The sequence below is a fragment of the Dipodomys merriami genome, unplaced genomic scaffold (assembly GCF_024711535.1).
Source record: "Dipodomys merriami isolate MVZ:Mamm:240054 unplaced genomic scaffold, mDipMer1.0.p SCAF_20, whole genome shotgun sequence".
Taxonomy (NCBI): Eukaryota; Metazoa; Chordata; class Mammalia; order Rodentia; family Heteromyidae; genus Dipodomys; species Dipodomys merriami.
In genome coordinates this window covers 10,528,271-10,556,056 of record NW_027203382.1, presented here as the reverse complement: position 1 = coordinate 10,556,056, position 27,786 = coordinate 10,528,271, and the positions used below count along the sequence as shown (strand labels likewise).

The 27,786-nt window shown below is 35.1% G+C and overlaps 1 protein-coding gene across 10 annotated transcripts in view; it reads right to left on the bottom strand.

The window, feature by feature from the left end:
• Window positions 1-27,786, bottom strand: part of Arb2a (ARB2 cotranscriptional regulator A) — a 383,888-nt gene that overhangs the window by 72,421 nt on the left and 283,681 nt on the right. The window contains exon 11 of one of the 10 annotated variants that reach the window (XM_070031091.1): window positions 18,937-18,988. The exons of 8 other annotated variants lie outside the window; for them this stretch is intronic. In XM_070031091.1, coding sequence (XP_069887192.1) covers window positions 18,969-18,988 — 20 coding nt within the window. In that variant the 3' untranslated portion in view covers window positions 18,937-18,968. Of the gene's footprint in view, window positions 1-18,936; window positions 18,989-19,372; window positions 19,575-27,786 lie in introns of those variants that run through there. One more of the 10 variants, XM_070031090.1, reaches the window with a different exon arrangement.

Below are 27,786 nucleotides of genomic sequence, written 5' to 3'. Positions count from 1 at the left end.
TCAGAGCAGCTAGATCAGTTTTTCAGATATGTCATTTTCTCACTGAAAACCTTTTTCACCTTTGAGCCTAAAAACAAACTGTTTCATCCACTCACACTTAATTTATGTTGTTTACCAAACTTCTACTGTGCTATTATAAATGTTGATTTCATATTCCTTATACTTTCAAAGTCTTGTTCTTTTTGACAATCCTATGAATCTTCCTCTTCTCATTCTTGTTAGGTCTCATGACAACATGGAATAACATCTTCAAATTTATTACTTACCTCTATAGTTCTCTTGGAATCTTGTTCTCTTGTGCTTGAATCACTATATGATTGTGATCTCGATGGGGATGTTATTGATTTAGATTGAGAGACTAATATGGGGAATTGGTGTGAGAATTTGAACAAAAAATGCCACAATGTGAGTCATGGTCATAGCTCCTCTCTTCACGTTAGTGTCTTATGTAAAAAAAAGTTTATATTAGAAATATGAAAGAGGAAAAGAATAGGGAGACAGAAAAGGGTATTAGAGTGAATATTAGAGTGAATCAAAGTGCATGAATAGAAATGTCATGAGGTAATCTCTTACTTCATACAATTGAAAAATTATACTACTAAAAAAATGACAAGTTTAGGGGGATATTTTTGCCATGCTAGGTAAAAGCTTAATCCATGTATGCATTTTCACACTTATGTAGTTTGTACTTATCTTTGTATCTATTCTTTTCCCAAATATAAATATGAGTTAGTTCCACCTCAACTTACCTAATAACTACAAGTTTTGCTACATGGGGTGGTGTATAACTTTAGCCCTAACCACTAGAAGGCTATTAGAGGCCAGGCATTTGAAGCCAGCCTGGGCAATATACCATGGCTCTTTCAAACAAATGACTTAAGTAGTTAACTAACTATAAGCAACAAAATAACCAGTTTTCTCAGTTGTTCTTCCCCTTGGTTTGTATATTATAGCTCTCTGCTGTACAAACACTTGGAAGTTTCCTTGTTTTCAGTTTCCAGCATTTGGCCTTCTTGAATCACCCTAGTAACGAATCACTTATTTCCTCCCCCCCTTTTTTTAAAAAACCTTATTAACATAAGCTTACTAAGTAAATTTTGTGATATCATTAGTTAAAAAGTTAAAGAGTTCTAGCAACAGTAAGCAAAGTGAAAAGTTTTCCTCATATGCAGCACTAAAACTTTCAATTTTTAAAAAATATGTTGCTTCCTATACAACTTCTATATTTCTTGTTTAATTTTGTGTTATATGATCTCATAAAATTCAAACAAATATCTAAGTGATAGCATAATTATAATTAAAAATTAGCAAAATAATACAGAGAATCACAGCACATTTTCTCTGCTGGTACTAGTGCAATGTAGCATTTCATGTTTAACATATGAAAAAATAAAGTTTTTTTTTGAAATAAAAATTACTATTAACCTAGTAGAATGGAAGTGCTTAATATAGATATTTTAATTACTTTTAATTAAAATCTTGTAGAGATTTTGCACTGATGCTCTATGGAAAGTTAGTATCTGCATATTTAAGGAAGTAATTTGTTTTAGAGTTTAGCCTTTTTTAAGAAAGCCTTTAATACTAGGAACCCACACACCTTTTCAAAGACTTAATATAAAGCACATAGCATTTTATGAAATAATTCCCAATACATTACTCAGAAGGACTCTTGGAGGAAAAGTTTGTTAAGAAAGGTTTTCAGAATTTGGAGGCTGGGGAAAAGGGCTTAGGAAGGACCAAGTAAGTGCCCTCAATTCAATAAAATAAAAACATATATAATCTATCTCAAGACAGAACCTAAAGTTTCTTATTTCTAATTCTTTGTTGATTATTCTTTAGTAGTAACTTTGTTTCCAGTTGTTATCTAATTGGTGGCCCTAAAACACTGAATTAATTAATTCATTCAACAGACAATTAAAATATCCGCCTACTCTACACCATCCAAAGTTCCTGGTGCTTGGTGTGAATCAGTGAATAAAACCAACAAAGCATGCATTCCACTGGGATGCAAGAGAGGCCAACAGCAGATCATAAACACAATCAACACTAAAAATACAGGTTAGAATGCCATAAAGTGCTGTGGAAGAATAAAACAGATATGCAATAAAAGAGGTATGCAATTTAGAATTAGGTAGTTTAGAATTAGTAGAGATAAGGTAGGAATAATAGAGAAGTTGACATTTGAATAAAGACCTGAAGGAATATCCATAAGGTGGAAGCTGTGGCAATCTAAAAGTATAACATTCTAGGTTGAGAGCAGCAAAGTTGGAATCAATCATTGAAGTCCACCCTCATTTATATAAGGAAAGGTATACAGTCAAAGTAAAGCTCTACTTTTGAATACATTCGTATTTGTGGTATTTCTTTTATATAATCAATTTAACATTAATTTAATAAAGAATTACTCGGGGTTTTCACTACATATGCCGTGCTAAGCTTTGAACTTGAGATCCTCCAGCCTCAGTCTCCTGGCATTCCAATAAATATTTACTGAGTACAAACTAGGTGCTAGGTAATAACAGTAAGACAAACATGGTTTTTGTTCCCATTAAGCTTACAGTTTAATGGAGGCAGAAGAGACAAGTAAGCAGATACTGTACAATACACTATGGCATAGTATAGAGGCACCAGGACAGAGAACAGAAACCCTCCAAGATTATAGACGACAGGATTTTAGAGAGAAAGCTACTAGAAATCAAACTTTCATTTCTGTTAACAGCATACCTATCAGAACAGATTGTTCATAGAACCAAATAATAAATGGTGCACATATACTTAATCAGCACAAAATTCTAGTGAAAGAATGGAAGTTTAGAGAGGTTAGGTACATTGTCCAAGGTCACAGAAATAAGAAGTGAGAGAAATTACATAAATTCAGCTAATATGCTCCAGGGCCTATACTCTTGCCTACTGTCTTATACATGCTCTCTGAACCACAGGTGCTCATGCACGCGCGCGCACACACATGAATAACTCCATCTATTTCCCAGCTGCTAATAGGTAAGGTGTGGCATAGGCTGTCTGCATAGTTTATATGTAGAATACCTTTCATCAGCATGACATAGAATGCAGAAAGTCTGTGTTCAAAACTAAAATTAAATCATCTTCACATGGTATTGTGAATTTATGGCCCTGGTGTTCACCAATCAGAACAAAGAGTGGACTAGAAGCAGCTCATTGGAATTTTCTCTTCCTGCTGTCTTTTACTACTCTCAACAAATGAAGTACTATCTCCTTATTAATTTGAGTACTGCCTATTGACTACATGCAATTTTTCCAAATTAAGTAATTAAATGTTTAGTGTCTTTCCTGCTCTGGAACCCCAGCTCTCTTTTTAAATGTTATCTTTATAGACAGATGTTAGCTTGATTTTTGCTGAGACTGACAGCAAAGACCACAGGGATGTTCTGGATCAAGTTTCAAGTTATCTGATATCCTCCAACTTACCAGAAAGTTATCATATGACAATCATCATAATCTTCCTATTTTAAAAAAATTTCATTTTGTTTTACTATAAAGGTGATGTATGGAGGGGTTACATTTACATAAGTACATTTTTTGTTGGACAGTGTTAGCCCCTCCGTTGTTTTCTCCCCATAAGTTATAAAGTTCATTTCCAACAGAGTGTCTTGTGAGTATTTCCAACAGAGTGTCTTGTGAGTATTGCCGTTGCATTCATTCACTCTTTGTCCTTTGTATCACCATTTTGTGATTTCTTTTCCCTTCCCCAAATCAGATAAATGTATATACAAGACATACGGTACCAAAATAAAAAAGTGACAACAGGAAATAAACCAAAGGGGAAAAAATACAAAAGAAAAAAGGAATAGCTTAAAAAATAACAAATACTGCCTGTTTTCATATCTTGGAGCTCATGTCAATTAGCATCATTTTATATGGTCATATGTACATAGCTATTGAGCTACTGAGATCCTCTGCTATGACTGTCCTAGACATCTGCTAATTATAGATGAGGGAAACCATGGAGCCTATGTTTCTTTGGGTTGGGCTTACTACACTTAATATGATTTTTCCCCCCAGTCTTTCTATTTCCTTATGAATGGGGCATCTCATTCATTCTGATGGAAGTATAGAATCCCATTGTATACAAACCACATTTTCTTGATCCATTCATCTACTGAGGAGCATCTGGGTTGGTTCCATGTCTTAGCTAGGGTAAATAATGTTGTAATGAACATAGTTGTTCTGGTAGCTTTAGTGTAGCCTCCTACCATTTCTAATACCTTTCCTATAATATCCACTGTTGAAAACCATTGGATGACTTAGAAAAAAAACTTTATGAATATTTACATAATTTAAATGTATGTTTCCACCGTACATCTTGGTTATTTTCAACTTGGTATATTTATTGGCATGTCTAATATGAGATAACAGGGATGATTTCTGGCTCATACATCATTCTGAAGGCTGTATCCATCAAAAGAGAATTTCCTAACAGCTTAACTGATGTGGTAGATATAGAACATTGGAGAAAAGTCAGAACCAGGAATGAATTTCCAACACAACAGGAAGAAAAGCAATTTTATCAACTGAATTTAGGGCAAATGAAATAGGAATATGATGAAAGAAATTTGATAAAAATGTTGTTTAAAGACAAACACTAAATTAAAATAGACTGCCGGTGCTATTATAGCATCAGCATCATCTCATGTGACAAAAGGAATCATAGTCAATTTTCTATTCATAAATAAAGTCCAATTTATTATGAGAGGAAAACATTGACCAGGCATATAGTGATGATAATAAAAAAGCAACAGTCGTGTTGACTAATTTTTAGTTTTATAAATTCCTTATTCTTTTCATAGTAGATAAACATTTCAATATTTTGTAACATGTACAAGTAAAAAATTAAGTAAAAATACATAATAATATGTGTAACTGTTCCTTTTAAGTATTAGTATCATGGGCAGAGCTTATATTGAGAGATTTAACAGACTTTCTAAAATACTAGATAGCTTCTGAGAGATAATTCATAAATTTATAATGGCAAGTAAATGAAAACACAGAGTAAACTTTCTAGATGAAAATACGGCTTTCCTAATAACCAAAGGCTGAAAAATGAGAACAATGTAATATGCACTAGATTCCTATCATGGGGAATGTGTGTGTATCTAATGCTTGCATATATTACTCCTATGCTTTGAGAACAGAGCAACAATTGTAATTTTGCTCTGAATCAAAATAACAGAATCTGTCATTTGACATGCTGTAGTGTTTGCACTTTCATTATTGTTCATAGAATAATTGCATGCTTCTTTTCACTGCTATTTTGTAGCAGTTTATCTCTTTAAAAATGCTACTCAAACTATACTCAGTGTGAATCTCAAAGTTAAAATCAGTCACTACATTTCAACAGACATTTTCAACACACCCATACACATACTTATGCATATCTATTTTGATAAAATGTGATTCTTACATGCCTAGTATGTTATTTCACCACAATTTGCATTGTTATAATAGGTTATTGATTATTTTGAGTTTAAGAGACCAAGGTAGTATTCAGTAATGACTAAGTGCTACAAGTTTATTGCAAGTGCCCAAGGTTCACTCACCCCAAGCAATTTAGTCAATAACCAATTTTTATACTTCTATCTCCTTCAAAATTCCAAACCAATAATCTCTGTTTTTTTTAATTATTTCAGTATCAGACTAACATTTCCCATGGAAATCAATATGGGTGCGATCCATTAGCCAAAAATCTGCAGCACTGCAATGCAAACATATTAAAAATATTGATCTTGCAAAGCTACTGATGTTTTGATTGACTTTAATGTTTGTAAGCAGCAATAACAGAATTTCAATGACTGAAACAAACTTTTGATTAAAATTATAGATTTTTTTTGGGGAAGGGATTTGCTATTTTACTGGCTTAAAGTATATCACATGGCTTGCTTGCCTGTCATAAATGAGTGCAATGAGATATACTTATCCAATTCCTTATTTGTAAATATTTCAGTCCATTATAGTTTACACATCTTTAATCTACTTTCAACTGCTCTGACATTTCAATTTTACTTCTCATTATATCACATAGTGAGGTAGAATTTTCAGACTGAGTGTGACAGGAATGGAAAGCTTGATTTTTTTTTTTTTAAATAACAACATTATGCAACCTTTGGAATGGTGTTTTATTCTTGGATTAAATTCCCCAACTGTAAAATGGAATTAACCTTGAGAATCAATGAGCATTCTTATTACATTTTGAGATGAATGGATAACCAAGACTATAACTTACACATACAAAAGATTGTATGACCCAAAAGCAAGTCTCTTTAAAAAAAGGGCACAGAATTTCACAGCCATTTAGTATTGGTCTTATTTTATATATGACAAGATTGAGATCTCATAGGGTACAATGACAAACCCAAAGGGATTTTTACTAAGGCCTTTCCTGATTGCTCTACCTAGATATCACTATGATCCATCAGGCACTTAGCCTATTGAATTTTTATACTAACATCACAACCTAAAGCAATGTATGTGTATGTATGTGTGATCAATTTTCTCTTCTAAAACATAAGCTTGGTTGGGTGTCACTGGCTCATGCCTGTAATCCTACCTACTCTGGAGATGAGATCTGAGGATTGAGGTTCAAAGCCAGCCCAGGCAGGAAAGTCTGTGAGACTCTGATCTCCAATAAACCACTCAGAAAACTCGAAGTGGCACTGTGGCTTAAGTGGTAGAGCACTCGCCTTGAGCTGAAGAGATGAGGGACAGCACCCAGGCCCATATTTGAAGCCCTACAACCAAGCTTGATACAGTAGGAATTTTGCTCACTATTTCTACTGTCAGATTCCTAACTTGTAGGATAGTATATGAAATACAAGAAATACATGAATGAAGAAGCCAGAATCAAATGCAGAATCAAAGCAACTTGGAGACACATTTCCTTGCCCTTTACCACAGAGGCTGATACCACTGCAGCCTTGTAGAACCACTTCTGTTGATGCTGCTGTGCTTTTGTGGATGTCAATAGGGTAGTAAGGTTTAAATTGACCAAATCTAGGGTAGAATCTTAAACTATATAGACCATGACTTACTCATCTGTGAAAAGAGATCCTAAGTGTCACTACAAAGACCAGCACTAAAGTGTAAACAAGACAGAAAATGCACACAAAGTGAAGGTCAGACAACAGGTGTGCAGTTAGTTGTCCTCTTATCTTTATATAGTAATGGGACAAAAGCTAACTTAATGCTTTAATTTTAAATCTTAATTGTTTTCCCTTTAAGATGCTCCCTTTCGTGAATGGAGGGATAACCTTTGAGACTGCTTAAAGGGACTACCATGCAGAAACTGACATGAAAAATATGCTTAGATGTGAGAGTTGAAGTACTTTTGGGGAATTAATAAGAGCCAAGAATGGAAGATATGAAATAATCAAAAGATATGGGACTGGAGAAGATACATTATACATGGGCCAGCTGCCTAAGAATTGAGTGACCGGTAGGTGATGCTAGAACTGGAGTACTTGCCTCCACCTTTGGCCACACCCTCTCTCCAAGGGTCCTAACATTTGCATAGATTTAATCCATTCACAGAGGCCATTTTCAGTTTTATCAGCATCTCCCCTCAGTTTATCCTTGAAAGCAGCTCCTATTTCAGCTTCATGTAATCATCCACTGAGACTGCTAAAGTCTATCAGCCACCTTGGAGTTGTAAAGCTAGTGAGCTTTGGATGAGATATCAAAGGGCTCTCAGATAGGTCAGATAGAGACAGCAAGCTGAGCAAGTTCTTTCACATGGAATATTCCTACAAAATACTTTAATGAAAGTGAAGGATCCATGCTAGGGATTGATTGATGAGCACCAAAATAGCAATGAGTTTTCTAAAAGATTTGTGTTCTTTGAAATTTAATTTTATTGTCAAGGTGATATACAGAAGGATTACAGTTACATATGTAAGGTAATGAGTACATTTCTTGTAAAGATTTATTTTATTTCTAAAAATAGACTTACAGAGAAACTTCTCTGAAGAAGAAAGAAGGATGGCCAATAGACACATGAAGAAATGCTCAAGATCCCTAGCCATAAAAGAAATGCAAATCAAAACAACATTGAGATACCACCTCAGCCCAGTTAGAATGGCTATAATCAAGAACTCGAACAACAACAGATGCTGGAGGGGATGTGGACAGAAGGGAACCTTACTTCATTGTTGGTGGGAATGTAAACTTGTTCAACCACTTTGGAAAGCAGTATGGAGGTTCCTCAAAAGACTTCACATAGAGCTCCCCTATGACCCAGCAGTCCCACTTTTGGGCATTTACCCAAATGTTTACAAACAAGACCACACTAAAGCTACCAGCACAACTATGTTTATTGCGGCATTATTTACCATAGCTAAGATATGGAACCAACCCAGATGCCCCTCAGTAGATGAATGGATCAAGAAAATGTGGTATATATACACAATGCAATTCTATGCCTCCATCAGAAAGAATGACATTGCCCCATTTGTTAGGAAATGGAAAAACTTGGAAAAAATTATATTAAGTGAAGTAAGCCAGGCACAAAGAAACATAGGTCCCATGGTTTCCCTTATTTGCAATAACTAGTATATGTATGAGTCAAGCAGAAAAGGTCAGATAATGTGATGTTAGGAAAATGAACCCTTAGATATGTATTTTAATGTTTTTTTCTTTCATGCATTTGTTTCTAACGCATTTATAAGATTATTTCTTTGTTGCTTTGTATGTCTCTCTCCCACAGTATAACCCCTGCTTTCACTATATTTGATGTGAGTATAACTTGTGGAGAAAATGGGGAAAAACAAGTCATTTAAGGATACAGGTGGACCTGTTGCAACAATGAGAAGTACAAGTTGTCATGTCGAAAATGAGCTTTACAACATTGGTGCAGTGGGGGGGGGGGAGGGGGAGGGTTGGGTGGAGGGGGAGGCTGGGAAGGGATGTGAAGGGTAAACAAAGGAGGAGGCTGCAATGCTTGATAAGAAATGTACGCATTATGCTGCCCATGTAATTGTAACCCCTCTGTACAGTATGTTCACACACACACAAAAAGACTGTTGAATATGAGATGATGTGGGGGGGCTAACATGCAAATGGGAGAAAATGGTTCTTTCCATGTTAATATAAATGAAAATGTGCAGCAGTGGACATGGAGGAAAATGCACTTTACAGCTGTGGGTGGAGAGGGAGGAACTGGGACAGAATGAAGGAACAGAAGACACTATACTAAAGGAAATGCACTCATTACCTGACTCATGGAATTGTAATCCTCTGTATATCACCTTTAAAGTAGTAATAAATTAATTTAAAAAGTAAATGATATGTTAAGCAAAAAAATGGTTCTCTGTCATTTGTGCTTAATCAAATATGTGGTATAACTGGCAATTACCACACAACCTAAAATAGCACTGCTATTTTGACTCTGAAATAGAAAGCCTGTCAAACATACTCCTGACTTAGTCACACACTACCTAGTGTGTCAGTGGCACAACAGGAAGCATGATCCTTTGAGCTCCACCAGACCCACACTTTTAGAGGACCATACACCCCTATCTGAGCTACTATTTTGAAGTGCTTTTTGTAGTGTCTATAACCTACAAGTTAATCTACAAGTCCTAAAAGCTCAGGGATATTTAAGGATAATTAATATTACCTGCACTCTCTCTGGCAGTACTGGTGTTGGAACTAAGTGCTTATGCTTGCTAGACAAGAACTCTACCATTGAGCCAAGATACTAGCTCTTTTCTGCTTTAGTTGCTTTTCCAACAGGGTCTCACTTTTATTCCTGAGCCAGCCTGGAGCATGAAACTCTTACTTAAACTTCTTGCACAATTGGGATGACAGGAGCATTTCACATGCCGATTATTGAGATAGGTGTTTTGTATTTCCTCAGGCTGGCTTCAAACTGTGATTTTCCTGATCTCAGTCTTCTGAGTAGTTAGGACCGTATGTATGAGCCATCATGCCTGCTTTAAGGATAATCTCTCTTTTCTAAAAAATACCTTTAAGTAGTCATGCAAAGGGGTTTCACTTAAACATAACAGTTTATGAGTACAATGCATCTTGAGATGGACAATACCACAATGCTGGCTTTCCTCATAACACTGCATACACACAGTATGAAGATATCTGCTTATCAGTGAAGAACGGAAGGAGAGGAGAGAAGCAAGCTTTAAATGGTAACTATTATTTTTTCTTACGTAGGAAAGTATTTAGATGAAGGAAAAAGACCATTCAAATGCCAGGACTTGGATTCATTCAACATAAATTAAATGTATGCAAGTGGGAGATCTGGCTTAATTCCAAAGACAAAATACTTCAGCTTCATGGGGAAGTTAAGCACAGGCCAAAATCTCAAACCATATATGTGAAGCTATTTAGTATTTGAAAAGGTCCAATATTTTAACTTATAAAAGAAATTTACAAAGTTCTTAGAAATTTTAATGGTATAAACACTTTAAATATAGAGAGCTGGCAATTGTTGAGAAATATTTGGCACAGGTTCTGATGGAGATTTGTTTTTTTTTTTTTCTTTCCAGGAACACACTAGAAAATTTAAAACATAGTTATTGAGAACTTGGAAGATACCTCCCTAATTTATAACTATTTTAAGGCACATCAGATTAGGATCTGCAACTTCCTGATATTATGCCTCTAAATTGCAGGGTAAAGCATTTGTTCTACTCAAGTGAAGACAAAAATTAGGAAAAATAATGTGTGTGCATGCATAAGCTAAAAGACATTGTGCACATGATTTCAAAAGCTCAATTTCTTCTTAACTTTTCCATCTATACATTCTTCAGTTAAGCAACTATAGTTTAGAGGTTAGAATAAATGCCCTTCTAGGAAAACTCAATTATGTAATACAAATGCTTGATACTACAAAAAGAGGTATTTGAACATAACCACTTTTTAGATATTCTTATATGATTCTCATTGTTATTGTGTGTGTGAGTATGGGGACAGAGGTTTGGAAGTTCTTTACTATACAATCCTCTTCCCTATAAACTGACCTTAAAACAGCATTATGAGCTGGCCCCTGGTGGTTCATGCCTGTAATCTTAGCATTCAAGAGGCTAAGACCTGAGGATAGCAGTTAGAAGCTAAGTAGGAAAAGTCCTAACAATCATTTTTTTTTTTTTTTTTTTTGCCAGTCCTGTGGCTGGAACTCTGAGCTTGGGCACTGTCTTCGAGCTACTTCTTGCTCGAGGCTAGCACTTTACTATTTCAATCACAGCACCACTTCTGGCTTTTTCTGAGTAGTTTCTTGAGGATAAGAGTCTCATGGATATTTCCGCACAGACTGGCTTCAAACTGCCATCCTCAGATCTCATCTTTCTGAGAAGCTAGGAGTACAGGCATGAGCCAAAGGCATCAGGCTCCATGAAAAACTTATCTCCAATTAACCACTGAAGAGTTGGAAACAGAGCTGTGGCTCAAGTGGTGGAGTGCTATCCTTGAACACAAAAGCTCAGGGACAGGGCCTGAGTTCAAGCCCCAGGTCTCTCACAAAAGAAACAAAAAAACCTCTCTACATTTAAAATATAGAAAATTATGTGTGTGTGTGTGTGGGGGTGAGCTCAAAGGGAAAGGGTAAATGAATGAAAAGAAGTAGGGAGAATGAGTCATGTATATAATGAATATCCTGTGCAAGTGAGAAAATTAGGGGGAGGGAATGGGTTTGGAAAGATGGGAGAAAATGATGAAAGTGGTGATATTGACCAAGATGATTTGTTGAATGATAACTTCTTTGTACAACCACTTAAAGAAAATGAAAAAAAAAAAAGAAGAAAAAAGATAGCCAGAAAACGTTTGGTGATGTTTTTCAAGAAGTTATACATAGACCCAGCAAATTACTCCTAGAGAATTAAAAATAGAGTACAAACAAAAAGTATACGTGAAGGCTCACAGTAGTAAGGTTCTTAACAGTGAAAACAAGCCAAATGTCTTTCAACTGATGAACAGATAATAAAAAATGTGGTCTATGTATACAATAGAATATTATTTGGCAATAAAAAAGAACAAAAAGAATACACAAAATGACATGAATGAACCTGGAGTACATTCTAAAGGAAAGAAGCCAGATATGAAAAGTCACACATGATATGATTTCATTTGTATGAAATGTCCAGAATAGAAGATGCGGAGAAATAATGTAGATTAATGGTTGTTATGAGTCTTCTTTCTGGGGTTAAACATATATTCTGGAATTAAGTAGTAGTGATGTTTGCACAGCATTTTGAATGCTGTGGAAGTGACTAAATTGCAATAAGTTACAATGATAAATTTCATATAATATCAATGTTGCCTTAAAAAATGGACCCAGGAAGAATATTACCTAGATACTATCTTTTAAAACTCATAACACTTCAATATGTGTTTAGTTGGCTGTGCTTAACTGAAGTGGGAATTATTCAATCATCTGTGGAGTTATGAATATTCTCCTAAATATATATTTATAATTCTGGCGAAATAAAAGGAAAAATTTGGGAGTAAATTTACTTTATGTATAACTTTTCAAGTGATGAAACAGATCTACATAACTTAAATGATTGACCTAGCATTACAAAAACTAAAAACAAACAAACAAAAAAAGCTAAAGCAATAAATTAATGAGCCCATACATTTAAAGTACTTAGACCAGGCTTGGTGAATATAAGAATCAAGCTTTGCAAATGTCTACATTAGTGCACTTCTCAGTAAAACATACCGCTTCAGAAATGTACAGTTACACAGTGAAGACAGCCACATGGGAGCACATTATTATGCACTTGTTCAGGAACAGGAGATAGATAACAAAAATCAGGTGGATCTGTGTGATAACTGACTTGTCCTACCAGATATCCTAAACAAACTGTCCATGAGCCTGCTCATACAGACTATTTTATTGCACTTATATAACTAGTGAAAATTTTCTAATGAGTTACAATTCTTAGCACTAGAAAAATTTCAAGTAAATATTCACACCTCCAGCTTCTTTGAGAAAATTGGAAAATCTAACAGCATTGGGTTTCCATTCCTGCATGTTGCCAATCAACTGGAGTTTGAGTTTGTAACTCCCTATTCTGAAGTTGAAGCTTTAAGATTAATGCACAGAATTATATCTGTGAATTGTGCAGTAAAAACTTACATTAAACAGAAAATACTAAGTGGCATTTGCTAGTTATACTTAATTTCTAGCCAAAGTTAATCCCAAATTTAAAAAAGTGGGCTATTACCCTGAGGATAAAAACAAAGGTAATGTACATCACTTTTACAATAAAATTAAAAACAAAAAAAACAAAAACAAAAACAAAGGAGACTTGGAAGGTTAAAAAGGTTAAAAATAATTTAACCAGAAAATCCATGGGGGAAGAATCTATCCCTTGGACTTCAGTTATTTGAAGTTAGTTGTACTTTTTCTTTAGGGGAGGCATTGATTCAAAAGTCTTTATTCATATGTTTAATAAAAGCAAATGATACTTTATTTAGAATAATTCTCCTTAATTTAAATAAAGTCTACTACAATAAAAGGGAACAGGCCACTTTTGCCCTGAACTAATCATCTATATGAAAAAAATAATTTTTTATTATTATCATGAAGGTTATCTACAGAGGGTATAAGAAAAAAATTCAAAAATAAAAATAGGTTACAACACTTCAGATATCCTCCCTCTTCCACCTTACACTTTTTCGTGTTAAAACATATGCTCTGCCACCTGCAGATAAAAGTCACACACTAAGAGTGTATATTCTGACGAGAATTACTGGTTTCAAGCATGCCTGGTGGTTTTGGACAGTAGCACTTAAGAAACCTTCAATCTGGCAGCATTATCACTGCACATTTTCTAAAGCAGTTCTCCAGTATAAAGTTGTACAAATTTTGGGATCTAACCTTTGAGAGAAAACAAAATAAAGTGGAAATAGAAAGGATCCCAGGGTAGCCTTATGGTTCAAATCGTTCTTTTGTTTCTCGTCACATTCATACTTTTCCCCCTATTCATTTTACACCTCTAAGACAGTCATGAAGACAATTGGAATTAAAATAATTCCAACAGAGTAAAACTCGACACTATAATACTCAGATATTCCTGTTCCCAGATATACTTCATAAGGAATTTAAACTCTTGTTTTCTTATTTCTATTTTACCCTCTCTTATATTTCTATTTTGTTTTGGTATCTATTTAATCTTTCATTGTGCTACAGAAAAGGTTTGTGGTATAGAGAAATGAATGCAGGCAAGACTTCCAGTGATGGCAAAGAGCAGAAGTGGTTAAATTCCCTTCCTAAATTAACTATGGAAGTTCACAAAATTGTCAAGATTGACCATTTTAGCACTCTAGAAGTCAACAAAAACCAAACAATAAATTGAGAAATGTTTACCAATGCAAATCTGTTGAGTACAGGTAAGTGGCAATCAAGTGTTCACCTCGGAAAGCACCAAATGCTTTTAAACTGGGAGTGGCTGTAAAAACTTGCAGCTTTGCTGATAGCAGAAAAAACCTGATTTGAAGTTGAAGGAAAGAAACTCATGCTTAATGGTGTTATCAGCAAATAAATCTCCCAGAATACAGTAGAAAATAAAAACATAGGGAAGACTTAAAAAAATTACAGTGATCTCCGCAGCTCACAAATTGGCTTGGAGTGATTGAACAAAAATGCTGGCCATTAAGTTATGCAAGCAAAGGGGTAACTTCTAGAATACCAGACTCGAATATGACAAAGTAAGGATTAAGAAACAAAACAAAACAGCTGTGCATATTGAAGTGGAGACAGATCTTGAGAATTTAGGCGAAAGTCAAAAGCCAGAATGAATCTAAGTTGAACATAAACCTATAACAAAAACCTACAAAGGAACCAAATCAGAATCAGGCTTGTTGTCACCATTTCTATTCAACATGGTACAGAAGGGTACAATTAGAACAACAAAAGAAATTAATAGAGTAAATAACCTGCTTTCACTCTTACATGGCCTGGTCCTATGCATAAGAACCCTAATCAAAACCACCTTCAACACAAATAGCTCTAGATGAAATGAACAAGTTTTAGCAAGGTCACAGAAAAATGCAAAATAAATTCTTCTTCTTCTTCTAATTATTATTATTGGTGGTGGTGGTATTGGGGTTTGAACTCAGAGCCTCGCACTTGCTAGGCAGGTTGCTCTATCACTTTTGCTATATCTTTTGTCTTTTACGCTTTAGTTATTTTGAGGATAGGGTCTCCCCTTTATTTTTGTTGACAGGTCTGGACTGTAATCATAGACTAGGACTGTAACTCTCATGTAGCTGGAATTACAGGTGTGAATTGCCATACCGCATTTGTTGAGGTGGGTCTTGCTAACTTTTTGTGGTGGTTGGCCTGGAACCATGATCATATATCTCATAAAAGACCTGTATCTAATTTATATAAAAAATTCCCAGAACCTGATAATAAGAGTAATCAATGAAAAGCAATTAAAAGAAATATAGATATTTAATCAAGGACAATACATGCATTGCTAATATATTGTTATTATGGGGATATAAAATTAAAGCCATGACAAGATCAAAACACATATCCCATATAATGGCTATAAGTACAACGATGAGGAGAAACTAAATTGCATATACTATGCTGGAGTGAATGAGAAATGTGTATTATTTAAAAATACTTTTGTAGTTTCTCATAAAACTAAATGTAAAATTTCCATATAATTCAGTAATTTGATTCATAGGTGTACATCAAAGAGAAACCAAAGCACATGCCTGTACTGATTTGTATCTGCAAGTTCACAGCTGCAGGATGCATGGCAGCCAAATGTTGAAAACAACCTGATGATTTTGTTTTGATGAATGGATAAACAAAATGCAGATTATCTGTATGATGGAATACTACTCAGCAATAAAAAGAAATTACTGATACGTGTAAAGCGTGGATGAGTCTCACACACATGATTGTAAGGGAAAGAATCTAGATACAGACTACATATTGTGCAATTCTCTTTAGCTGTCATTTTCAGAAAAGCAAATGGACAGCACAGACTATTGGTTAGGACTGTAGGTAGAAGCGAATTAATGTCAATTCGGTAAAGTTAAACTATTTTGGGGTGAGAACCTTCTAAAACTGAATCATTTGCTAAAACTTTGAATTATATACTCACAATAGGTATATTTTATAGTATGTAAATTATACCTTATTAATGCTATTAAAGTAACAAAAACATAAAAACTTTTGAAGAACTTAAAACAAAAGCAAAAAATGGGTTAAAAAAAAACCCCACACAATGATTAGTTCTGCTTAGTTGCTGCAGATAAGCTAAATTTAGCTTTAAGCTTCCAGAAGGCTTAAGTTTAGATAAATACATTTTGCATGTCAGTAAAGACCTGGGGAATCTTTGAAAAGGACTGATACTTGGCTTTTACCATAGAAATTCTGAGTACTGACAATCTAGAGAAGGTCTCAGTTGCCCAGGTAATATACTATGGAGTAAAGCTGGAGAACTAATGTGCCATAAGTTTCAATGTCTATAAGGTAAAGAGAAGCAATTGTTCAAGAAAGCAGTGAGCATAGGAAGGATGTCTCCTGAGGAGTGTCTATGAGGAGTGTTGTTGGACAACTTCCTTTAAAACTGCACCTGTGCCATGGTGGGTCCTGTGTAGGAGTAGAGGGATAGACATTTTTTTGCCCTTAGATAAGCGGTAGACCAAGGATAGCTGAAATTCTTGTGCCTGTGATTTCGAGCTTTCAGAAATCCCTTCATCTATGTCTGTTTGATGGACAAATGTTTTGTAATATGTGCCATAAAATAAACAGCACTTTGAAGGATGCTTGTAACAGCTGTAGGGAGCAGCTTTATATAATTTCATTTTAACAAGCTGATTATAAAATAGAAATACAATTCTGTTAAAACACATCCACAAGTGTCTGAAGACATGAGGTTATTTGATATTGGGGTTTCACTTATCCTATAGTATTATGTGTGGCTACAAAGATCTATCAACTCCTTTTAGTAGGATTTATGCTAATGAGTTATAGTTACAGTTATTTATGAATGAGGTGAGTTTTGTTCATCATGTAGCTAAGTTTGTTCAAAAGTGCTACCCAGTGAATGCCAACTAATGCTTCAAAAAATCTGCAAGGCCTGTGATGCCCACAGCTCCCAGACACTTCTTCTTCTGCAGGCTTCAGGCTCATTAATCACAGTATAAAGTACATTTCACAATATGGACAATGCAACAAATGTATGCTATTAATAAAGACTGACTTCAGATTTAAGAAGAATATTTTGTTTCCCCCTCCTCTCTATTTTAGGTTTATTTCGCACAGGGTAACTGTTGATAATGTATATCACTGAGTCTACTATTAAGAATTTTTATGGGGGGGGGCTGGGAAGGTGGCTCAGTTGTAGAGCTCTCGCCTTGCATGCCAGAGGCCCTGGGTTCGACTCCTCAGCACCACATAAGCAAAAAGAAAAAAAGCTGGAAGTGGCACTGTGGCTCAAGTGGTAGAGTGCTAGACTTGAGCTGAAGAGCTTAGGGTTCAGGCCCCACGACCGGACCTCCCCCCCCCCCCCAAAAAAAGGAATTTTTATGGGGCATGAAACTTCAGGTAAAACTTCTGGTACTGAAGCCTACCAAAAAGAACTATGGCTATGACTCCATATACTCTCTTGGTCACCCACAACCCTTACACAGGAGAACTTTCCTCCTGGGATTTCCCCATCAAATATCACTTCAAAGATTCCGCCTGAATTAAGTACAATTATTCAATCTTTATGGTTCTCCACCCTATTAGTTATAGCCCTATACCAGTTACACCAACTCTAGACAGCAAAATCATCTTACATATTAATTTCCCATATGGCACATCAGAGCTCCTGTTTTAAATCAAAAAGCTAGGTTCTTTGTGTATGTAACTACAATACTCCATTTAACTGTAAAGAAATTCCATCCCTTCTCTATTGAATTTTTACTGCCTATAAAATTAAAGCAATAGGATTTTACTCTACTTATAGGGATATTATAATCACTTTTGTTTACTATGGAAATGAAGGAAATCTATAAATACTTTTGTATTTGAAAAAGTTATGTGTATATACGCACATACACGTATGCATTATCAAAAGAAAGGATTTCAGAGAGAAGGGCCAGTGTAAGGGCAGCACTAAAGGAATGCAAATACACAGCACTTATGGGGAGAGTTTAACAACTAGAATAAACATTCTTTTAAAAAATGCACTCGTAAGTCTCTTTAATAATTTAAAATTTATCACTACTATAAAACTGTGTTCTGTTGCAGTCTCCTTAAGTCATCTTGTTAAATTTTGTCGTAACATGTGTTACTGTATTTCTACACTTTTACCTTTGCACTTTGTAGTATATAGCAGAGCAACATAATTAACCACTGCTAGGTAGTGTTTACGTTAGTTCTCAAAAGGTTAAGAAGCTGATTATAGCTAAAATCAGCTTTGCCCGAGGCTTCAGGGGCTCTGTGTAATCAAATTAGACAAGCTGGGCACAGTGTCACCTAACACAAACCAGTGGCACTTTCTTCTTTGCTCTGACCCTTTCCCTCACCTTTTTTTTTTTTTTTTCAAAATTAGTGGAACAACTTATGTTTTAACTTGGTAATTTTAAAACATTAAAAAAATAAATTTGGCATGTATTGTATAAGATGTCCACCCTTGAAAAAGTAATGAGAATGTATACAAAAATTTTGAAAAATTCTTTTAAATCTTAAGTAGAAATGTATATTTCGAGACATTAAGATGCTTTGAACTTTTTTTTTTTTTTTTGCAAAAGCCAGGTGAGAGCATTATCCTTTGTACATATATTGTGCACACTTTCTAGCCAGCCTTAAATAGACTGTCGGTTTAATTTAGTAGATAATGGTTCACTTGTTTCTGGGGAAACTCACAAAACTCTATGAACATGATAGATAATACATTAGCAATTCTAAGAAGTCATGGGAACCCACTTTGCTGTGTTAGAGCTCATTCTTTCTCCATCTTCACTCTTCAAAGCCAGGTCAGGTGAACTGCATAACGGATATATTTAAGAAGGAGGATTAATAACATGGAGAAGAGCTCTCCTCAGAGACTGTTTCTACAAGGTTCTGTATTCAAATTCAGTATGTAGGTAGGTCCAAATTGCTACCTCTGAGCTTAAAGAGAACAGAAGGCATGGGCCTACCAGAATGTTAAAAAATAAAAGCAATGACATATTTAAATAAAAAAATCCCAATTTGTTTCTTTACAAAATGTATAAACCGTTGTTAAAACAGTAGGTAGCATTTGTTACATCTTTACCTTCTAATATATGACTTGGAACTCTTGGTTCAAATTCTACATATATATTACTTTGTTTAAAATAAAGAAGCAAAAGGAATGTAAACATCTTACAAATGAGTGATCAGAGAAAATGAGTTTTGCTAATGATTTATTTTGAGCAATAAAATAAAAAACTTGTTATTTTAATTGATTAAGTCATAAAGAGTTCCCGGAGAAGTCAAATCTTGCTATTTGCACAGTCAGACAATTTCTGCTAATCCAGCACTAGTTAACAAATTCACATGTGGTTAGCTTGCCTTGCCATGGCTGTATATCACATTTCTGTGCTGCAAGCTGTGCAAAAGAAAAATCAATATGCCAAGTTTAACAAAAGGACAGGAAACATGATGTTCTCCTATATTTTCAATGAACCTCAAATGACTCTGCTGTTCATACTCAGTACAATTTATGGCAGAAAAAAGTATTCTTCAATGAAAAATGGAATGAACTATATAAATTTAGAGCTGAAGTTATGCTTTATTTTATAATAGCAACTTATTTAGAGGATTCTGACATTCTAATTCAATGTGCAGAGTTGAATCAGCTGTTCAAAAGGCATATTTTTTTTCAAGGTCAACATATACTCTTTAGGTCAGGAAAATATACTATTTTTGATACATAGTTACTTTTCATATTTTTTTCAAGTTTTCCTTTTCCATGTGAAACATATGAGATTGTTATTTGTTGAGTTAATGCCTTTAATTTATAACAATAAGAAAGCTAATGCTTTACATGGTAACGCTGAAAAAAAAGTCCCTAAGCAACTGCATTGGCTAATTGAGTCTAGATTTTTACATCTTCTTTTACTGCTGTAGAAGCACATTATGTGTGGAAGTAGATTAGGATGAAAATGGTAAGAATGAGGAAGGAGTGGTCATGACCAATAGGTCAGCAGAGAGCAGTGCCACTTCTGCCTTCCCAGATCAGTGGTGTGGAACTAAGTGTGGCAATGCAACCAGGAAGCTGGCCTTCAGCCAAAAGATTCAGAATAGTTGCCAATTGCCTTTGCACTTTTTGGGGAGTGGGTGGGTGGAGGTTTGACATAAAAAGAGAAGTGGCGCTGGAATCTTTAAAAGGGACAAAATGCACTGAAAAATATAAGACTTAAACAATACATATCCACAGAGGAATACATTTACACATTTGGAAAATTCTCAGGCAATTTCTCCTCATTCCAATAAGTAGCAGTAAATGGATTAATGACACTTAGCTGAAGAGAGCATGTTACTGATCTATGCTGAAGGTATAAACTGTTACATAAAACACATTCAGAAAATTGCACTTGTTCTGAACTTTCTACTAATGTGTCATTTATATGACAAATTTCATTCATAGATTAATGCAGCATTTAAAAGAAGCTAGGCACAAATCCTCAATCACAAAATAACAATGTAATAATTTTAACTACGGAATACTACTAATGTTGCTAAAAATGATCATATCAGTGTAATTTATACTCGTGTTTCAAAGTAGAATATGATTCCAAACAGTAATAGTAACAGAACTTGGAAAAATACCAAGTCATAAAAAAATCATAATTTAATTGTATGTTAAAGTAGACTCTTTAAAAGTTTACAACTATATTAATAGTCTTATGTAATCCTCAGTTAGTTATAGGGTTCAAGTATATAATATAGTCCCAGGAAATGGAAGACAATACTTAAAAAAAAAATACCTAATTGAATTGTAACAACCAAGAGGATCTGTCTATTTCACCTTTGAGAAGTAGATTAATACTTAAAAAGGAACCAGAACATGTAACTGACATCAGGTTAAATGTCAATTCATACAGCTGTAATCTTTTCTAATTTTTTCTCATCTCTTTAAGGGCTCTTTAGTAGTACTTCCTCCACATTCACTGGAAATTATCTATCAATAAGGCTTGTAATCAGACTTACTAATTCTTTCTGATACAGATTCCAGATCCCTGTTCTAGAGGCAATACTGATGGTTCCTTCTTGTGAACCATCTTGTCTTGTTTACATGTGATCATTGGATGCCTTGAATGTCTTCATTTCTGCAACATCACTGATGTCCTCACTTCTTGCCAGTCCTCACAGGAAATATCTCTATATCTTTTCTACACCTCAAAATTAAAAAGCCAAACCAACCAAACAACAACAAACACCTTTTCCAAAATTATTTTGCGTTTTCTACCATGGCTGTTGTCTAGAGGCCAAAACAAACCAGCAATTTGCATGCTGAAACATTTGATCTGTTTGAGTTCTTTGGCTGTTGAGTGCTTATTCAATTCTGTGTGAATTAAGGCACTAGACATGAATGTGAAAGAATCATGGAAATGATCTACCTATATAATATTGAAAATGATGAGCTATCCAGAGAGGTTCAATGACTGGCCCAAAGCCACATACTGATTAGTGATTTTCATCTTTCTGGCCTCACATTGAGCTTTCATAGTCCCCTGCAATTAATATGCTCCTCACAAAGGATTGGGAGAACTGGTAATTATGAAACTTCCCACAGACAGGATTTCTACCATGTTCAATCAACATGTTTCTACTGTTAAACCTTCTCTGCATTTTTTCATCATGTCTCAATGTGACTCCTGAGTCCCCTTCCCAGATTCTTCCTTTCTTGTCTATTAAATGATGTATGCAACAGCTACTTTGCTCATAAGGTGCTGTGATTATATCACTTCTTTGTAGAAACTACCTATTAAGTATCCTTCCTAAGTGAAACAGAAGGTTTCAAAATATACATCTGATATCTACTTCTGATAACTAAAACTTTTAAGTTTTCATTTTCTCAGCTGTCTTGTGCCCTTTCTTCATGTAATACAGATAGAAAACCCTTTGGTTTCCAAACACTCTGAAAATTGATTTGTAGTCCTATACTTTAAAAAAAGTTCCTTTCTCATTTTTCACATGCTTAATTTTTAAACTGTATCAAAGTAGGTTTCCTTCTTTCCCAGCTTTCATACCAAAAGAGATGTACAGTACTTTCTTTACCTTCTCTACTAAAGCCATCATGCCTTTTCAAAACTTTCCCAGACTCACATATGAGTTCTTTGTGAGACCTATCTAATTACTGGATTGGAGTCAACAGGTTCATGCTATTCATAATACTTAATCTTCAATTCTTATGTCCCTTAAAAAACTTAGAAATTGGCTGGGAATGTGGCTTAGTGGTAGAGTGCTTGCCTAGCATGCATGAAGCGCTGGGTTCAATTCCTCAGTACCACATAAGCAGAAAAAACCAGAAGTGGTGCTGTGGCTCAAGTGGTAGAGTTCTAGCCTTGAGTACAGAGAGGCTCAAAGTCAGTACCCAGGCCCTGAGTTCAAGCTCCAGAACCAGAAAAAATAAACTTAGAAATTCCTAGAACTAAAGTGGATAATAAAGATCCTTTATTCTAACCTACCCAATATGGAAGAATCTGGTACTGGTGGTTCCTAACTCCTTGCGGGGCGGGGGGGGGGGGGGGGGGGGGGGGAGAAGAAAGGGAGGTTAACAGTTTCAGGTCAGCCCAGGTAGAAAAGTTTGAGATACTCCTTTCTCAACCCATAGTTGGGCACAATAGCAGGTTTCTGTCATCTCCAAGTGACGATCTTGGTTCTACGTCAGACCAGTACAGCTATGAGACTCTATCTCCATTGAGGTAAACTAGACACTGTGGCACATGTCTGTGATACTAGCAATGACAGCAAGCCTCAAGTAGGCAGATCACAACTGGTTAAAGGACTGGTTTAAATAGTACAACACTCCTTCCAACCAAACAACAACAACAACAAACAACAACAACTTTGCTCTATTAAATTACTGTAGCTGAGTGGTAGACTGTTTGCCCAACATGCACAGGCCCTGGGTTTTATCATCAGCCTCACCACCACCATCACAAAAAAATGTCTTGAACAGGGGCCATTAAGCTCCCACTTAAATGCTTCAAAATCTGGAAAACTGTCTACATTACAGTCCCTTCCATTTTTAACGCAATTCAAATACTACATGGAACCTAAATAATTTTCATACTCCATAATCAAAGTATTTGTCACAATGCTATTCTGAATGCCATGTCTAGTTTGGGTTAAGAAGGAATTAAATCAGTGAACATTTAGTAAATTCTTGTCTTTAAGTTGTGGATTTTAAGAACTGATTCCTCTTAATGGTACTGAATATCTAGCTTCAACTATATTGAGCAATTCAAGGAAGGTAATTTTAAAATTCTATTTGGACTAAAAGGAAAATAATGAAAAAAATCTTCAACTGACAGTACTTCTATACCTCTCAGGAACCTGGCCTATGTGATATCTGAATCTCTGGTGACAGGCAGCAAGGTGGCTGAGAGCCTAGGAAAGCCTCTAACATTAGTGTATTTGCTTTCATACGGTCAAAAGGTGTATTTATCCTTGAGTATTTCTTTTACCAGACAAACATGTTCTTCTAAGAATTACAATTCAGGTATTTATGATGGATAATCCATGTTTTGGATTTCCTCCTTACTTTGTGATTTACAGGATCAAATATTTTAATTCCCATTGTGTGATACTAAAGTGAAAGCAAATACATAATCTTACCTACATGTATATATTATACTATTGAAATAAACACTATGTTTAATGTCAACAGGCCCAGTGCTTTGTGGGAAAAGGTATAATCATGGGAGAATTAAACCTTCTTGGACTAGTTTAAGTTTCATTTAAAGAGTGTTTTTTAATTCGGCAGGTTTGACATAGGGGAAAGTGGAAGCAGGGGGGTGGAACCCAGTGAGGCAGCTCTGTAAGGGGAAGTGCTGTCAGGGTGCAGTGGCTGCTACAGTAATAGCTGGAAATCATGAGGGTTACAGGCTTTGAAGTCAGTTCAGCTTTGATGTCTTACTCTCACAGTTAATCGTCAGATAGGATGGAAGGGGAAAAAAAAATAAGACTTTCCAATTCTGTCCGTGGTGCCATTGCTCAAGAAAGCATAAAAAAAGATCAGTGTCTGTGTGAACTTTAAGTGTAGGTAGCACTGTCTAGTTTTTATTTTTAACAAGTTTTAAATTATTGATGCAATAATCAAAATGCTTTATTAGTAATGTAAAGCATAAGGATATGGATAAACAGAAAGATTCATAAACAGCAAGATTCATAAATTTGTTATTAGAACATGTAAATCAGAAAATGAAGATTTATATTAAGGGTGATTTGGCCTTGCTACTATGCTAGGCATCAGATTAAATGTATATGTATACACACACACACACACACACACACACACACACACACACACACACACACACACACACACACACACACACACACATCGTTTCTAACTTTGAAGAACTTATTTGCTTGAGACCATTAAGCTTGATGCAGGCAGTTTAAAACTCACAGGAAGAAGACATTATCTAGTCCAAGATCAAAGTACAGAAAATCTGGTTTGTTTTGGAAACAAAAGACCAATCTGCCAAGTACACATGTGAAAGAAATAAACTACAACCAACTGATAGCACATAGACATAAAAGAATATATTGTAAATCATTAGCTAAAAGAAAACTTATGGGAATGTCATGTTTAGATAGAACATTGTTTCTCTAACTTTAGTCATTTCTAGAACACTTTGATGCAATTTGCTGCATGAACAAACCATCAGCATTATTAAAATACTCAGTATTTCTGGGATTGAATATCCAGAACCTCACATAGGCTAGTTAAGTGATCTTCCACTGAGCGTTAGCTCTAGTTCTCCAACACTTTCTCTTTCTTTCTTTTCTTCCTTCTTTTCTTTCTCTCTCTCTCTTTTCCTCTCTCTCTCTCTCTTTGTCTCCTGTTTTGTGTCTCCCATCCTCCTTCCCTCCCTCTTTCCTTTCCCCCCTTCCTCCCTTCCCTGTCTTGGTTTCTGTCTCTGTCTTTTCATAGCTGGTAATGTATCACTTGAGCCATGTCTCCAGTTCTGGTTTTATATTCTAGCACTTTAAAAAAAAATCATTTTCTCTATTTGCCTATTTCTTAACCAAAAACAAAATAAATTTAATCCATTAAGCGAGTTCCATGTACTAGTCATATCCTTTTCTAATAGATGTTAGAATAAACAAATAACTCTTTAAATAAAAAACCCAGTTCAGTGAGGAACTACCCACAGTACGTATATAAAACATTGAGATAAAGGCTGATGCAAATAATACATTCTAATTATTTCTTGTGCTTCTTAAATGAAAACTATGGCTTCAAATGTCCATGTGTCTAGAGATTTAAGATAAGTTGAATTTAAAATCTTCTTTTGTTCAGGGTTGTATGTTTTGATGCTTGTACCTAAAAACTGCTTTCAGATCCATATGTGGAAGAAAGAAACTAGGTCTTTATCTCTGACCTTATTAATTCAGGAAGAGTCAAACTTCTTTTTTTTTTTAAATTTAATTTAATTTTATTTGTGAACATACTGTACTGAAGAGTTACAATTACATGGGCAGGATAATGCGTACATTTCTTACCAAGCATTGCAGCCTCCTCCTTTGTTTACCCTTCGCATCCCTTCCCAGCCTCCCCCCTCTCCCCCCCAATCCCAATCCTTCTGCTTCCCCCCTTCCCCTCCCCCCCCCCCCCCCCCGCACCGATGTTGTAAAGCTCGTTTTGGACATGACAACTTGTATTTCTCATTGTTGCAACAGGTCCACCTGTATCCTTAAACAACTGGTTTTTCCCCATCTCCTCCACAAGTTATACTGACATCAAATATAGTGACAGCAGGGGTTATACTGTGGGGGAGGGACATACAAAGCAACAAAGAGATAATCTTATAAATGCGTTAGAAACACATGCATGAAAGAAAAAAAACATTAAAATACATATCTAAGCGTTCATTTTCCTGACATCACATTATCTGACCTTTTCCGCTTGACTCATACATATACTAGATATTACAAATAAGGGAAACCATGGAAAAAATTATATTAAGTGAAGTAAGCCAGGCCCAGAGTCAAACTTCTTAAATTGAAATTTTGACATTACTTTAGGAAAACATCTGAAGATACAGGCATAGGCAATGTATTCATAAATATGACTCTGATAGCTAATGAAATAAGAGAAAGAATTGACAAGATTAAATGAAATAAAAAACTTAAGTATATTAAGTGAAGTAAACCAGACCCAAAGAAACATAGGTCCCAAGGTTTCCTTTATTTGCAATAACTAATATACGTCTAGGATAATCTTACCAGACAAGCAGAAAAGGTCAAAAGCTATGCACCTATGACCATATATGATGATGCTAAGAGAAATGAACCCCAAGATAGGGACACAAGAGGTTTTATCTTTGTCGTTGTTGTTTTAATGTACTATGTGATTTTTTTTTTTTTTTTTTGCTTCTTTTGTATGTTCTTCCCCCATGATATAACCTCTGTTTTCACTGTATTTGATTCTGGTGCCCTGCATCTTGTATATACATTTTTCTAATTTGGGGAGGGGAAGGGAAATAACAAAATGCTGAAACAAGGAACAGGCTGACCTGTTATAACAATGAGATGTACATGTTGAAAATGAACTTTACAACTTGGGGGTGGGAGGGAGGAGTTGGGGAGGTGGAGAGGGAAGGGATGGTAGGGAAAAAACAAAGGCGGGGGGTAGCAATGCTAGATAGGAAATGTACATAAAACCTTACTCATGTAACTGTAACCCCTCTGTACAGAATCTTCACAATAAAATAAAACAAAGTAGGAAAAAAGAAATTAAAAACTTTCTTTACATCAAAAGAAACAATTAGCAGAGTGAAAAGTCAACTTAAGAGTAGGAGAAAAATCTTTGCTAGGTATTCACTGATCAGAGACTCATACACAGACTATGAAAGCAACTCAAGCAATTAAAGAACAAATACCCAATCATTATATGGGCAATAAATTTGACAAATCCCTAAAGAAGCACAAATGGTAAATACACACATAAAATATGTTTATCCTAAGCTGTAATGGAAATACAAGTTAATACAACACCGAAAGTCCATCTCATTCCAGTCAGAATGTCTGGGAGTATCATCAAGGAAAGAACAAGTGCTGGTGAAAATGGGAGGTGGAATGGAGGGGAAGTGACCCTTAAAAGCCACTGATGGTAGTGTAATTTAGTCTATTCACTACAGAAGTCAGTATAAAGTTTTCGTAAAAAAAAAAAAATACCTATTGTATCACTTTTAAGCATACACCTGAAAGAATTTAAGTCACTATACAATAAAGATACTTGCATACCTACTATTGTAGCTCACAATAGTTTAGTTATGAAATCAGCTGACATGTCCATTAACAAATAAATGGATAAAAGGGTGAAATTATGTAATTTGCAGAAGAATGGATCATCATGTTAAACGAAATAACCCAGACTCATAAACATTGTGTTTTCTCTTATGTGGAATTTAGATCTAAGAAAGAAAAAAGACAACAGGTCAACTTATGGAGTGGAACAAGAGGATGATGGAGTGGTAAATGTGATTGAAGTACATTGTATACATGTATGAAAATGTCATAAGGAAACCAATTATTTCATACAATCAATAAAAAAGGAGTAAAATAAAACAATAAAATCC